The sequence below is a fragment of the Syngnathoides biaculeatus genome, chromosome 4, assembly GCF_019802595.1.
Source record: "Syngnathoides biaculeatus isolate LvHL_M chromosome 4, ASM1980259v1, whole genome shotgun sequence".
Classification (NCBI taxonomy): domain Eukaryota; kingdom Metazoa; phylum Chordata; class Actinopteri; order Syngnathiformes; family Syngnathidae; genus Syngnathoides; species Syngnathoides biaculeatus.
Genome location: NC_084643.1, coordinates 26,736,213 through 26,753,083, shown reverse-complemented (window position 1 = coordinate 26,753,083; position 16,871 = coordinate 26,736,213). Strand labels below are relative to the sequence as shown.

Here is a 16,871-nt window from a genome sequence, read left to right as displayed (position 1 = left end):
TAAGTCGCATAATTAACGCATTGATCATTAATTTTCCCCCATAATCACTAGTGATGTTCAGTCAAATTCCCATCCATAAAGCATAGCAAGCCTAGTGGTTAGCATCTTGAGAGGTTCTGGGTTCGAAACCAGTGTTAAGTTACCATGTCTCCAGGTGTGCTCAGGTTTTCTTTCAGTATTTTCTCTCGCACTAATAAAACATCCTGAGTATCCACATTCTTTAAGTGATCATTTTTAAATATTTTAATTGTAATTTTCAAAACAACACTTACATCCCCATAAATACGTTGTAAAATAGATATTGTAATGAAAACTACATATAATGTTATTAACGTCAATGGCTATGCGAAAAAATAAATACTGTATGGACGGAGAGCGTCTCATCCATGTGCAAAGCTTTTCAAAGAAGAGAACATTCACAATCGAGTGACTGGGGCTATATTACCATATTGTTTTGAGCCATATTTAGATGATATGCGGCTCACTTCTAACTAACAACAAACTCCCCGACAGTATGTATGAGCCACCCCGACGGCCCCGTGAGCACGGCTTCGGCCAGGGTGGCTCACTGCGGCGCCACCGAAGCCGTCCACAGAGGATGAGGCGCCGCCGAAGCCATCTGCGGCAGACACGGCGCCGCGTCCGCCAAGCACGGGCACATCGACACATTTAGCACTCCTGACTTACGTACGCAGCTCTTTTGTTATGTTTTGAGAGGATTACATCCCCACCCTGAAGTATTGTTTTTTTAGTAGCTCTATACACACCTACCTGTCATTTGGAACCCACGAAGCTCTCGTCCTTTACACCTGTGCAATCCATTTTTCACGACGAACCGGGTCTTTTTGAAAAATATGAAGAGTGAATCCATCCTCCCGAGTGTTCGAACAATATCCAGCAATACAATGAGCCAGCATTTTGGCTAACATGAAGGAACAAAGCTCTACCTTCCAGCAGTTCAAACTAGTACAAACACACGTGCGCTCCTGCTGACGTCACTTCCTGCTTCAAAACAAATCCCTCGAGAGGATTTTCATGGTGGGAGTTACAAAAAGCCATATATGTCAAAATCATGTTTTGTGGTGAAAGAACGGATGGGTCCATTCCGGCTTCCTTTTTTTTTTTATTAAAAACATACTAAAAATCATGCTTTTCGTGTCAGTGGGGCTTTAAAGTATACTACAGTCATGCACTTTTTATCATTTTTTTTTTTAAACTGGAAAAACAATAAAACATATCAAAACAATGAGCACTCTCACACAGGAACTGCTGTAAGTCACGGCCACACACAGACTCTCACATGCAGACCTCCCAACAGCACAAGCTTTAAGGCACATGTGCATACAGACAGTATTCTCAATACAATTTATGCCATCAATTGTGTTTTTTTTTGGAGTGGGGGTAAAAATGTGTGTAAAGTGTGTTTAAAAAGTGTACCTTAAAAAGTTGCTCTTTTAAAAGTGTTAAAAGGGTGTATGAGGCGTTTAACTATTTTGAAAATGTTTTTACACAATGTGTCCATATTGTGAATTTTCAACTGATCTGGAATACATCCTTGTGGCACAGTGGGGCAATTGGTAGAACGTTGACCTCACAGTTCTGAGGTACGGGGTTCAAATCGCAGTCCTGTGTGTGTGAAGTTTGAAGGTTCTCCCCTGCCTGCGTGGGTTTTCTCTGGGCACTCTGATTTTCTCCCACATGCCAAAAACATGCATTAATTGGACACTCTAAATTGCTCCTAGGTGTGATTCTGAGTGCGACTGTTGTTTCTTTGTGCCCTGCGATTGGCTGGCAACCAGTTCAAGGTGTACCCCGCCCCCTGCCCGATGGTAGCTGGGATAAGCCCCGGGACTTCCGTGACCCTTGGAAAGATAAGTGGCTCAGAGAATGGATGGATGGATGGATGGAATACAGCCACACAATAAATGGAAGTTCACTGTATACCCTTGTACGTATACGTCTTGTCCTATAGTACATGGCTTGTACTTTTTTAGGCACACCCTCACAGTTTTGATTGACTTCATTCCAACTTCTCTGGGAATGAGAAACCCACAGCCCCAACAATACAAAACAAAAAAACGTAACTGGTTAAAAAGATGAAAATAAATCGCAAGGCTTCATGGATCGATTCATCCATTTACTGAGCCATTTATCCTCACGAGGGTCACGGGAATGCTGAAGCCAATCCCGGGTGTCATCAGGCAGGAGTCAGTGTACGCCCTGAAGTGCTTGCCAGACAATCGCAGGGCACGTGGAGACAGACAACAGTCACACATACAATCATACTTAGGGGCAATTTAGAGTCTCCAATCAATACGTTTTTTGGGAGTGCCCAGAGAAAACCCCCACTGGCATGGAGAGAAGATGCAAACTCCACAGAGGCAGGGCGGGGATTGGAACCCCGGTCCTCTGAAGACCAACACTCCTACCAGTTGCTCCACTGTGCCGCCCACATGGCTTCAGTTAGTGGGAAAAGTATCACATCCAAAGTAATAACAACACAAGATGGTGACCCAAATGGGCCCCGCGAGGCATTGGAATAAGAGCAGGGCCAGTCGTTCATCATCTGGGCTCATGTTGCCATTAGCCTCCACGCTGCCAATTTTAGTCATTTGTTGGAGTGTCTGTATATTTGGATCAGAACTGCATGTATACTTTATCACACTGGGAGCTGTTTTGAATAGCATCCACTACGGCAAAAATAAACACCTCCTTCAAATACAACGCGGGTTGTTTAGCACGGGAGATGCTTTCTAGACCCACCGTAATAGGTGAATATGTGTGATCTACTGTATTGCACAGACCAAAGACTTTTTTTTTTCAATATTTTTCCTCCTACCACATGCTTTAAACCACTACTATTTCACGTCTTTCGCCACCTGGAGTAGAATTCTGCGTGACAACAACAAAGTCATCATTTCAGTACCATGTCAGATTCTCCTTGTATGTGAATCTACATTTGTCTTTGGTTTTGAAGGACAGCTGGTAGGGAGAAAAAGATTTATTCTTTGGAATCACAACAGGTAACTGATATTAATTCATTTCATTGCTGCATTTTCACAGATTTAAAACCATTTTGAGTCGAAAATTGTCAATTTCTGTTCTCATGTTCTTGTTGGGTTTTTATGCCAAGGTGTTTATTAATCAAATGTTACAAACTTTGCTTATTGATTGAATAATAGACATTAATAAGTAAGTGAGTAATTACCTGTAAATCTAATCTTACATCATCATCATTCAAAATTCAGGGCATCAACCTCTATTTATTTGGAGGTGTAAAGTGAAAACAACTACTTCTACATGGCCATAATTCAGGTTGACGTGATTGCGTTAAACCATATTTAAATTCAGCACATCAATGTCCTAATTGAGATTTTTTTTTTAATTAAATAAATCAAACACCCCTTACTGTCACACATCCAACACATGAATACTAGAGTGTGTAGAGTAATCAGTAATTTTATTCCCATCCAATGATTTTTCTTTATCAAAAACAGGTAACAAAAAATGGTGGTGGTTTTTGGTGGCGGTGGAATGGATTAACAGCATTTCAGTTTATCTTAATTGGGGAAAGTGATCTGATATACTAGCTATACGAGCTTTGGTGACTTGCAAGTCCAAATGAAGTTATAAAACAGCAAAATAACTTTCTCAGGAGCATGTTTGTTTGTAATCAACACGTGTAAATATGTCTTGTGCTTTACCCTGGAGATGGTGAGAGGCAGGTTGAAGTCTTTTCCGCCTTGGAGGCGAAAGCCCCAAGGGGCGGGGCCAGAGAGAGTGACGTTGTAGTTGCTGCTCATGGTTTGATTTGCTGCACGTTGTTGCTATGTTGTAGGAAGCTGAGAACCAAAAGCAGTTTGACCTTATTAAGAGGGGAACAGGACGGGTATCGCGAACCTTGAACAAAAAAATGCACAGATGAACTTTACTTTTTTAAATGTTGAAATTAAACTACAAATACCCATAAAATTTATTTTTTAAATGAAAATCTGAACATTTAAAAAACGATAACGAGAAATCACAATAACATCAAAACAAAACAATCATTCGCACTCATTACAGTGGTATCTATGGGCAATTTATACTCTCCAATTATTGCATGTTTTTGGGATGTGGGAGCAAACCGGAGTGCCCGGAGAAAACCCACACAGGCGGGGCCGGAATTTGAACCCCCGGTGCTCAGAACTGTGAGACACTGTAACCCATCATTGTCAAACTCAAGGCCGGGGGCCAGATCCGGTTCGCCACATGGTTTTAATTGGCCAACGAAGGCAAATATTGTCAACTTCCACGATTCTTGTGAAAATGTGTACCAAAATTTTAAAATGACACAAAACAAAACGAAATGATAACATTGATATATTACATTATTATCCATTATTGTGTTACCAAACATGAACTATTTGAAAAACTCATTACCCTTGATTTCCGATTCCAAAACAAGTTCATAATTTTTTGCCGTAAATATGATGAGGCGATGAACTATTTTTATGGTTTTATAGTCATAACAGCCCTTTGAGGGAAAGCATAACTACAATGTGGCTCGCGACAAAAATGAGTTTGACACTCTTGTGAACCAATTGCCCACCGTGCCAAATGTGAAATTCATATAAAAACAAAAACTTACAAATAATAGATTCAATGTAGTTTAACTAAATGGATGGATGGATGGATAGATGGAATATTATAACACAATGAACACAATAATTGACAAGAGATAAAGTCCACATATAAATGTAATGTAATTGCAAAAACATATTCAGTGTAAAATTCCTGAAATGCACGGGATTTTTATCACCACAGAGGACACAAATGGTGTCTGTAACGTAGTTAATTAATGTTTTATCAAACCTCTTTAATGCATTATAGGCATCATTTACCCATATAATTAAAAACGACTTTACCTTTATTAAAATCCCCAGAGGGGAAAATAGTTCCTTTGCCGGCAGGTAAAGATGGTACAGTATAATACTCCCCTGGTGTCCCTTGGACAATCCCCGTCTGAGCAAACACACTGTGTGTGTGTGTGAAAGGGGCATGGGGGAGAGAATGCTCTTATATATGACACAGGGGAGGGGAAAGGTGGAGGAGGGGAGAGAAAAAAGAGGAGGTGGAGAGGCAATTGGGGTGATGAGAGGGGAGGGAAAGAAAAAAGGGAGTCGATTGGGGGCTTTAGACGACATGGCAGAAAAGTGTTCGGGAGCCCCACACACGGGGAAAACGGTGAGGGGGAGCAGGGAGGGGGAAAGTTTATCTTGGGTCTGGATATTTTTGACGTGGACTCGCACTACCTCATTGGAATGAGGCGAGAGTACGTGCACACCCATCGCTCTCTTTATCTGCCCGACCACTAATTATTTTGACTTTATTGAATTGAATGAAATGAATATTTGACTCAAGATGGCTCACCATAATTTACCGGTTGAACTGCTATTTTACATAGACGGAAAAGGCACAGATACAAAAAGAGCGCACAAGAATAATCAGACACACATCTTCTCTCGGTTCCGTGGGAACGATGAATATTAAACTGGCAAAACATGTTGTGTACACTTCTTGCTGTTAATTACACTCTCTTTGAGTCAACCTCGTTGCGGCCCACCATGTTGCAGCACAGCATGGTACGACACTTTAGGCACGCAACTCTAAATAAAGTCTTGCCTGTGTACTGTAAAAACCCACAAAAATGAATGCCTTCAAAATCTGCCACGTAATTTTATTTACAGCGAGAGTTAGGACAAAAACGGATGCATTAAATGGCCTGTTTCGAGAATATGAACCCATTCTATTGGGATTTTTTTTTCTTCTATACTTGCCAGATTATCCACATTGTCAAAAGTGTTCAATACGCTGATAGATGTAAAAGATGGAACAAAAAGGATTTGGGGGCCACTGGGAAATGATATCAAACCCCGACAATAGACAGTGTGCGACAGCATGAAACCGCGGCCCCCCTGACAGCCTCTTTGTTGTGTCCAACAATCTATTCCGGTCCCATATGCTCACCTCTCGATGATCCACGCGCTCAATGACCACAGCTTAACAGCACCCCAGACACACACAAACGCACAGACATGCACACACACCAGACAAGCCCCGTCCCTTTGCGGTTTGATAATCTGCCCAACTAAATGACATTTAATGCATCACCCGTGTGAATTAAAAAGGGGGACACCCGGTCTGTATTCAGCCACCTGGTCTCTCGAAAACTCCCTCCCACATTTGCGCGAACACACACACACACACAAATAATTGCAAAAGCACAGAGATTAGAGATTGTAGGTTACATACTACAATTAGAAACTCGAAAAATGTTGTGAATATCATTCAATAAACTAAAATAGAAGTAATGTCAAGATCATCATGGAAAAAAAATCAAGTCAAATGGAAAATTTAGACTGATTTTTTTTTCCTAATTAAAGGAGGACTATCACTAATTCAATCTCAATAACAATTTCAGAACCAATAACATAACCACTCCCCCAAAAATGGGGTCTACAGTTTGGCCAGTGTATTTGTCAGACAGTTAATCAGTCTGCACCCCCAAAAAGGATCTAATCTAATCTAATCCCTCTATCCCTTTCTATCAAGGTTGTTTTGGAACTGTTGCAAACCATGGTTGAAAACACGATTCAGTCTAAACCAGAACAAACCTTATTATACCCTGTGTTCATTCAATGTGTACTGTGTTTGTGTGTACTCGGAGAGGGGTTTCCATAGAATTTATACACGTTTGAAGATCATTTCTGAATATATGTACAAAGACTGAGAAGTACGTTGTACTCAGACATGTAGCAACAGTATAACATTTCAACTATTTTCGAACCATTTGAGCTTTCCTAACTTAGGGGGCGTGGCTAAAACACCACGCAATGACACACTTGGGCATCCGTCTTGAGTCGCCCCTCACCTACCAGATAAAGCACCACTTCTCTGGCAGAATTTTCTGATGCAATTGTGGCGAGCAATTTAGCGAAAAACTACAACTGGAAAACGGATGCTTCCTGCGGATATTCCGCCGGCGTGGTTGCTTTAGAGGGCCTTGTTGTTGGCTATGAGTGTGCGCATGTCATAGAGACAGATGGAAGCGCAAACAAGGGGTGAAAAATAAATCTTAAAGCAGGATTGTGAACAACACAGTCTTCTCTGCGGTGTGTCAAATTTAGAAATGTTTATTTCAACTTTACAAGGATCTTAAGTAACCTCTGGTCAAGACTCAAACTCAAAAGCACATAAGGCTCGCAGAGATGAGCGGCATAAGCTCACTATGTGCCATTTATTTCTGCTCTCGTTCACAGTGGAAAGTATTCCTCTCTATTCGGCGGCCAAGCAGACAAATGGAGACACAACGGCTCAGGTCCGATGTTTGGCTGCGCAAGGGAGGATAAACCCAGAAGAAATATGGTTGCGCAGATACGAAATCACAGGTGCATAATGTTTGCCAATAGTCAGGGTCAATTGTTTTCAAACACCAATTGTCATGTTTTCTCAAGCCAATGGTGCCAACATGTCAACATTAGCAGGAATTGTCAGTGTCTGCTTGTATTTTTCCTACCACCGCTGTTTGGAATAAATACTCGGGTCACTGTTCCGGAAAGAAAGTCAAGACAAGGTATCATATTTTTCATTATCTGATTATTATTCTCCCCTCCTTGGGCCGTCACCTTATCATCGTGAAGGGGTTTGTGTGTCCCGATGATCCTAGGAGCAACAGTGAAGAAAATAAGTATTTGAACACCCTGCTATATTGCAAGTTCTCCAACTTAGAAATCATAGAGGGGTCCGAAATTATCATCGTAGGTGCATGTCCACTGTGAGAGAGGTAATCTAAAAAGAAAAATCCAGAAATCACAATGTATGATTTTTTAACAATTTATTTGTGTGATACAGCTGTAAATAAGTATTTGAACACCTGAGAAAACCAAAGTTAATATTTGGTACAGTAGCCTTTGTTTGCAATTACAGAGGTCAAACGTTTCCTGTAGTTGTTCACCAGGTTTGCACACATTGCAGGAGAGATTTTGGCCCACACAGATCTTCTCCAGATCAGACAGGTTTGTGGGCTGTCACTGAAAAACATGGTCATCCTCTCTCCTTAATACAGTGCAGTCGTCCTGTTCCATGTGCAGAAAAACACCCCCAAAGCATGATGCGACCACCCCTATGCTTCGCAGTAGGGATGGTGTTCTTGTGATGGAACTCATCAGTCTTCTTCCTCCAAACACAGTTAGTGAAATTAAGACCAAAAAGTTCCATTTTGGTCTCATCTGACCACAAACGTTCTCCCATGACTCCTCTGTATCATCCAAATGGTCACTGGTAAACCCAAGATGGGCCTTGACATGTGCTGGTTTAAGCAGGGGAGCTTTGCGTGCCATGCATGATTTCAAACCATGATGTCTTAGTGTATTACCAACAGTCACCTTGGAAACGGTGTCCCAGCTCTTTTCAGGTCATTGACCAAGTCCTGTCGTGTAGTCCTGTGCTGATTCCTCACCTTTCTAAGGATCACTGAGACCCCACGAGGTGGTATCTTGCATGGGGCTCCACTCCGATTAAAATTGACCGTCATGGTTAACTTCTTCCACTTTCTAATGATTGCTCCAACAGTGGACCTTTTTTCACCAAGCTGCTGGATAATTTCTCCGTAGCCCTTTCCAGCCGTGTCGAGTTGTACAATTTTGTCTCTCGTGTCTTTGGACAGTTCTTTGGTCATGGCCATGTTATAAGTTTGAGTCTTACTGATTGTATGGGGTGGACAGGTGTCTTTATGCATTTAACAACCTCACAGAGGTGCATCTGAAAATTGTGCCAGAAAAGTAGTGCTTTATCAGGTAGCTGAGGGGCAACTCAAGACAAATGCCCAAGTGTGTTTTAGCCACACCCCCAAAGTTAGGAAAGCTCAAATGGTTCGAAGTTGAAACGTTGTACTGTTGCTCCATGTCTGAGTACAACGTGGGTGGGGGTGGATTTTTAAAGGCGGACTAACAGGTCTTTGAGGGTCAGAATTCTAGGTGAGAGACAGGTGTTCAAATACTTATTTTCAGCTGTATCACACAAATAAATCGTTAAAAAAATCATACATTGTGATTCCTGGATTTTTCTTTTTAGATTATCTCTCTCACAGTGGAAATGCGCCTACGATAAAAATTTCAGACCCCTCCATGATTTCTAAGTGGGACAACTTGCACTATAGCAGGGTGTTCAAATACTCATTTTCTTTACTGTAAATTGTCTGGGGCTTCATGCCCGTGGTAGGGTCACCCATGGCAAACAGGTCCTAGGTGAGGTATTGTATTATTCTGACGGCACGGTGGAGCACCTGTAAAGTATTTGCCTCACAGTTCTGAGGACCACCTGTGTAGGGTTAGCATGATCTCCCCGTGCTTGCATAGATTTTCTCCAGGCACTCTAGTTTCCTCCCACACCCCAAAAACGTTCATTAATTGGAGATTCTATTTTTTTATACATTTTTTTTATCCTGACATTTTGAAAGCAGATATCTGAATTTTCTACTCATTAATTTGTTCAAACAACCTTGTTCCTAAAATAAGTGAATAAATGATTGAGACTTTTTTGTGGGTCAAGTCATAGTAGACAAATTTTATGTTGCTGAGTAAGATTCAATTCAAGAGCTAACCATGTGGAGCTAAGAATTTGAGTTTTATGCCAATGCAATGACAAAAATTAGGCCTGGGTGGTGGGCGCCCTCTGTCGGTGACCCAAAGAAAGACGGTCTAAGTACAGTTTAAGTGTGTTTAACTTGTAAATTCTAATCATGCACATTTAATCCATAAGAACTGTTTGCACTCGAAACCCACAAAATGACTACAGCCTATACCAAAATGTGAGCAAAGTAGCAAGGAGCAGGAGTGAAGTCAGCAGTATGCCAGTTTTTTTCATTATAGTCCAAAACAATACAACCAACATCATCATGCATTTGAAGCAGCAACACAAAAAGTAGCACAAGAATTTTTGCAAAAAAAAAAAAAGCAGGGGCAAATAAATGTGGAGAAAGCAAAATGCTGTTCCCACTATGTACTCAGTAAAAAAAATAACTGAAGTGAACTGTAATTGTTAATTTTCACTTTAAAAGCATGAATTGCATTTATTAAATTTTTTATGCCACTGGACATAACATAATTAATATTCGTATATAATTCACAGTGCATACCATACACTAGGGGTGTCCCAATCCATCACATGATCATGTGATTGGGTAGAAAAAAAAGATCAGTTTTACAGTATTCCTTTTCTGACATTATATGTCACAAAGCATCATGGTTGGGATTCACAAAAGCAAGGAAGGCAAGCCAAAAAAAATGTCGAGAACCCAAGTGCATGGTACCAGGGAGGCAAGTCAGGAGTCCAAGAGTCTCAAAATGCATATACACACACACGCAGGTGGAGTGAGGTTAGACCCGAGTGGCTGGAGGAAGCTAATTGGTCACCACAAGGAGGAGGGGAAACACCAACAGGTTGATACAATCCACCGAGGACTGATAACATGAAAAACATGGAATAAAAAACAAAACAAACCACGACACAAAGTGACAAAATTCTCCATAGGTTCCAAGATCTTGCCAAATGTAACAGTTCGTTTCATAAGAGACAATGTAACTTCATATTTGCACATTAAACTAACTTTAAGGGGTATTTCTAGTCCTGGTATATTGTAATCGACACACAAGCCCTCCCTCAGTGTGGTTTAATCTTATAAGCAAAGCAAAGCAAATTTATTTGTATCATTTCATACACAAGGCAACTCAGTGTGCTTTACATGACTAAAGGTATTTCAAAACAAAGAGATAAAATATTTAAAACAGGATAAAAACAATAAAAATGGCAAACACCATATTTAGGAAAAAAAAGACAATTAAAACCGCATACAGTGCAAGTACTATGATCAAAAAGTGGATATACTCTAAAAAGCATGAGAAAAAAAGAATAGTTTTCAACCTGGATTCAAAAACATTCACACTTGGGGCTGACCTCACCGCTGTTGGCAACTTATTCTATTTGTGCGCAGCACGATAGCTAAATGCTGCTTCACCATGTTTTCTGTCGACTCTGTGCTCCACTATTTGACCTGAGTCAGTCGATCTCAGAGCTCTACTGGGTTTGTATTACGTAAGCATTTCTTTCATGCATTCAGGACCTTAATCATTTAGTGATTTATAGACCAGTAGCAGAACTTTAAAATATATTTTAAAGCTGACTGGAAGCCAGTGCCAGGACTTTAGGATTGGCGTTATATCCTCTGACCGCTTAGTTTTGGTCAGAACTTAAGCTGCAGCATTCTGAATGAGCTGCAGCTGTTTAATACTCTTTTTGGGGAGTCCAGTCATAAGACCATTACAGTAGTCAATTCTACTTGAGATAAAAGCATGGATGAGCTTTTCCTGGTCTGCTTGACACATACAAGACTTGACTCTAGATATGTTCTTCAGATGGTAGAAGGCAGTTTTTGTGATTGATTTGATATGACTGTTGAAATTCAGGTCACATTTGACACCAATCTTTCAGAATTGGTCTTTGGTTTTTAAAGAGAGTCCAGGTGTTTACTAACAGCAACTCTCTTTTCTTTATTGCCAAAAACAATTGTCTCAGTTTTGTTGTGATTTAGTTGAAGAAAATTATACAAATACCGCAACAGCAAGAAATAGTGTGTGATAAGGTAGAAGACACGTGATCGTTTTCGAAAATCGCCGGCTTAATGATAACATTGCTTGGCTAGTTAGAATTAGCATTAGACCACAGGCAAATTTTACTTTCAAATAACAAATGTACATGCACACAAACTCCGTATCAACACATACAAACGGGTAATATAACAATACTCACATGTATATTTTCTCCCTAATCAGTGAAGAGAAATGGGTTATATTTATGTTTTAGCGCAATGTTTTTGTACTTTATTCTTTTGATACTGCAAACATGCAGTTCCGTGGATTCGTTGCACTACACTGCCCCCAAGAGGCCGAGGCGCGCACAGCAGGAACAGCACGCAGCATTTAGACACTTTCATTGTTGCCCTATGACTTTAAAATCAGACATTCCCTGTTTTAGGTCACATAGGATAACGAAAATTCTATGTATTTGCTAAATATATGGATATTTGTAGAGCATTGGCGTCACGGTTCTGAGGACTGGGATTCAAATCCAGGCCCCACCTGTGTGGAGTGCATGTTCTTCCCATGCTTGCGTGGGTTTTTTCCGAGCACTCCGATTTCCTCCCACATCTCAAAAATATACAATAATAATTGGACACTCTAAATTGCCCCAAGGTGTGATTCTGAGTATGACTGTCTCTATGTGCCCTGCGATTGTGTGGCAACCAGTTCAGGGTGTACCCTGCCTCCTGCCATTGACAGCTGGGATAGGTTCAAGCACTCCCGTGATCCTGGTGGGGATAAGCAGCTCAGAAAATGGATTGATGATTGCAAAGTGCTCCAAATGATATTGTGGTGGATTGTTTTGTGTATTCCTCCCAAACATGCAAAATGCCTCTCTTTCTCTCTGGGCCTGTTCAGATTCTTGGTTTGTTCAAGAACTTTCCTGCCCTACCTTATCCGAGCGAGATGACCCGGAATGACTTGATTTAATTCTAAAAATACTCAGAAATTCAGCCACCTTTCGCATAAATTACTCCTGACTAACATTAACACGGAAAACATCTAGAAACACAAAATATTATAATATACAGAAGCACATGCAATGGCTCAAACTTGGAGGGAGAAAAAGGATTTTCTTTTTAATGTAAACAAGATTTGTATTAATATCTATAAATTCAGAGAAAAAAACATTCACTAAGAAGAGATGTAAAATTAGTGGCAAAATGGCAGATGATTGCATTACAAAAATACACTAGAGATCTGAGAATTGAAGGTTTCTTTTCATGGCTTTCACAATTATCTCAATACAGTATATTGTTTCACTCAATTTTATTTGTTTTTTTTATTTTTTGTAGAAACACTTAACATGGACAGAATACACTTGGGGGTGGAAATGGCGCAATCAGCGAGCTGCTGTAAGCCACAACTAAACCTGGTGCTCACAAGCAGGCAGACTAGCGATACCAACCAGACTTCAGCTCTTGATGTCACTCACTAGGCCCCCGCCGCTTAAAGGCACAACAACACAGTACAGTAACTATGCTGTCTAAAAAAAAAATTTGAATTTTATTTTTAGCTTTTAATAATACAGTGCGATCTTTATTGAAAAAAAAACTGAGTACAGTACTGCAGTTAGTTTCAATGGGCAATTTTGATTGATGGAGTTATGAGTTTGCTCATAAATGACTAAGTCCAAGTATGACTGCACAAAAAGTTTCAAGCTCCGTGATTTGTCGTCTCTAATTTAACTTGTTGAATTCATAATTTAGGTTTTTGACATGCTTATCGCTAGTATTGAAGGCACATCAAGCACATTGCAGATCATTGTCAAGAGAGCACATTTGGAATTTGAGGACCAGGGGACTCCCGGTGTTGCCGAGGGTTAGCCGCTTCTTCTGGCCCCGCTGGATGGACAGACAAAGGTCGGGCTCTGCCACTGACTTAAGAATGCACAATTCGCCCCCATTCACGTTTTTCTCAAGGAAGCGAAATCTGTCGGGCAGATGCTTCGGGATATTCTCGCTGTCTTCCAGGAGGTTGCATGAGTTGACCTGACTTAACTGGGGTTAAAGATAAATAGATAAATACATGACAAATCCACTAAGAAAATTGGGATTTTATGAGAAAGAAAAAAAAAAAGTTTACTGGGGAAAAAAAAGGATGTAAGGAAAATAAATATTGAGTTTAAAAAGAGCTGAATTTTATGAAAACAGAATTAAAATGAAATGACAATAAAATCCTAATATTAAAAGAAATTAAAGGGAACATGACCAGGAATACTGTACTTCTTAATCTTCTTCCTCTTTTCCTTCCGGCTTGTCCCGTTAGGGGTCGCCACAGTGTGTCATCTTTTTCCATCTAAGCCTATCTCGTGCATCCTCCTCTCTAACACCCACTGTCCTCAACATCCATCAACCTTTTCTTTGGTCGTCCTCTCGCTCTTTTGCCTGGCAGCTCAATCCTCATCACCCATCTACCAATATACTCACTCTCTCACCTCTGAACATGTCCAAACCATCGAAGTCTGCTCTCTCTAACCTTGTCTCCAAAACATCCAACTTTGGCTGTTCCTCTAATGAGCTCGTTTCTAATCCTACCCAGCCTGTTCACTCCAAGCAAGAACCTCAGCATCTTCATTTCTGCTACCTCCAGTTCTGCTTCCTGTTTTTTCTTCAGTGCCACCATCTCTCAGCCCTACATCATGGCTGGCCTCAACACTGTTTTATAGACTTTGCCCTTCATCCTAGTGGAGACTCTTCTATCACATAGAACACCAGACACCTTCTGCCAGCTGTTCCACCCTGCTTGGACCCATTTCTTCAGTTCTTTACCACACACTCAATTGCTCTGTATTGTTGACCCCAAGTATTTGAAGTCGTCCACCTTCCCTATCTCTTCTCCCTGGAGCTTCAGTCTTCCCCTTACACCCCTCTCATTCATGCACATATATCCTGTTTTACTTCGGCTAATCTTCATTCCTCTCCTTTCCAGTGCGTGCCTCCATCTTTCTAATTGTTCCTCCGCCTCTTCCCTGCTTTCACTGCAGATCACAAAATCATCTGCAAACATCATAGTCCAAGGGGATTCCAGTCTAACCTCATCTGTTAGCCTACCCATTACTACAGCAAACAGGAAGGGGCTCAGAACAGATCCCCGATGCAGTCCCACCTCCACCTTAAATTCTTCTTCTGACACCTACGGCACATCTCACCGCTGTTCTGTTGCTCTCCTACATGTCCTGTACTATTCTAACATTTCTCCGCCACACCAGACTTGCCCATGGAGTACCACAGTTCCTCTCTTGGTACTCTGTCATAGGCTTTCTCTAAGTCTACAAAGGCAAATGACCTTCTCTCCACTTTTCCACAAGCATCCTCAAGACAAATAAAAGTAAGTAAAAAAATGTGAGAAAATAAAGATGTAAGGAGAAATTTATCAAAATACACCGAGACCCCAAAACAAAGTCACAATAGAAAAAAAAAAAAAAAAAAAAAATATATATATATATATATATATATATATATATATATATATATATAGTCACATTACAATAATTTCCCCAATAGTGAAGTAAAAATTTGAGCGTGCATTTTAGAAAAAGTATTTTTTTTCCAATAACTATTTTCACTATATATGTGTGTATATATATATTTATATATATACATACGATATTATATCTCACTTACTTCGAGCGACTTGTCCTTCACGGTGAGAATGAAGCTCTCAACGCTCCTGAAAACCAAAACCACGTGCTGGCTGGCGATTTCTCGAAGAATCTGCAGCTCCACATCTCAGAGGGAAAGTGAAATGAGATTTTTACAAGAAAACTTGTAATATTACAAGAGGAAAAAAAAAAACTTGGTGCTCAAAGGAGTAATAATTTGCAGAAAAACAATTTAATTTCATAAGAATAGTCATAAAAAATAAAAGTCATAATATAACAATGAAGAAGATCAATAGAATTACAAAAGTCATTCTATTGCAAAAGAAATGTTTGTCAGGTTGCTTTTTATAGTGCTAAGTGACCTTCGTGTTCGCACTCCAATGTGCAAGTAGTTATACTTTATTTTTCTTTTGTCCAGAAATGAATGAATTTTACAAGAAGAAAACTGTATTTTACAAGGCTTAATCCATAATATCAAGAGACATTATTTACTCAAAAATCATCATATTACAACTGAATTTTTTTCTACAAAATTAAGATTATTCCAAGAAAAACCTTCATTTTAAGAGAATAAATTCAAAATATACATTAAAACTGTATTTTTACAAGAATAAAATTATATTACAATAACCAGTAATTTACAGCTATGGAGCCATAATTGAAGAAAAGGTATTTTCTGACAATACATAGTGTAATGTATTACATAAAACGTTTTTTTTTTAACTATTTACTACAAAAAATAAGAATAGGGGGAAAAAAAATTCCAAGAAACTAGTCATAATGTTGAGAAAAAATATAATATAAAAGAATAAAGTCATATTATTATATTATATTATTACAGTGTTTTACAGGTATGAAGTTGTAATATTCTCACCAAAATACTTGCAAATACATACTTCATTTTACAACAATAATAACTATAAAAGTAAATTAAAAAAATTATTTACAAGAAAAAAATTCCACATTTTTGCCTAAGGTCATTACTAAGGAACAAAAAGAATTACAAGAAAACCATTACATTGAAATATATTTTACACGTATAAAGTCCGAATAATTACAAAACAAAGTAGCAATAGAAAGATTTCCCATTAAAATTTTAATTTGGCAAAAATTAAGTAATTCACAAGGAAAACTATTGGGAAAAATATTACAAGTACAAAAAAATCAGATTTTACAATAATGTTGGAACATAACGAGAAATTAAATATTAATTAACCCAAAAGAGTTGTAATCGAGTAAAACTTTTTAAAATCATTGGAATACTATAAGGTAATTTTGCCCTGTCTCATAGAAACTCCTGATCTCACTTCAACATAGTTCCTTGGCATCAAAATCCCACAGGATGACGCCAAAGCACTACTTTTATTGAAGGCTTTTTACTAATGAGCAAGCAATCAATTTCATAAGTACAGAGAGTGGATAACAATGACAATGGAAACTTCTTTCAAGAATACATACCATTCTGGGCTCCTCCCTGACGGTCAACGACGAACAGCTGGAATATGTTGCCATTCTGTTGCATGGTCACATATTTTCCATCTGGTGTCATCAAGAAGTGCTTTTGTCTAGACATGGCGCTCAATTACAGA

The 16,871-nt window shown here is 39.4% G+C and overlaps 1 protein-coding gene across 6 annotated transcripts in view; it reads right to left on the bottom strand.

Moving 5' to 3' along the window:
* pdlim5a (PDZ and LIM domain 5a) overlaps positions 1-16,871 on the bottom strand; it is a 69,185-nt gene that overhangs the window by 49,046 nt on the left and 3,268 nt on the right. For 2 of the 6 annotated variants that reach the window (XM_061815918.1, XM_061815919.1), the window contains exons 2-5: positions 16,741-16,871; positions 15,305-15,408; positions 11,848-13,678; positions 3,705-3,900 (exon numbers count right to left, since the gene is read on the bottom strand). In XM_061815918.1, the coding sequence (XP_061671902.1) occupies positions 3,705-3,803 (99 nt within the window). In that variant the 5' untranslated portion in view covers positions 3,804-3,900; positions 11,848-13,678; positions 15,305-15,408; positions 16,741-16,871. Of the gene's footprint in view, positions 1-3,704; positions 3,901-4,907; positions 5,015-11,847; positions 15,081-15,304; positions 15,409-16,740 lie in introns of those variants that run through there. The other 4 variants (XM_061815920.1, XM_061815914.1, XM_061815916.1 and 1 more) reach the window with 4 other exon arrangements.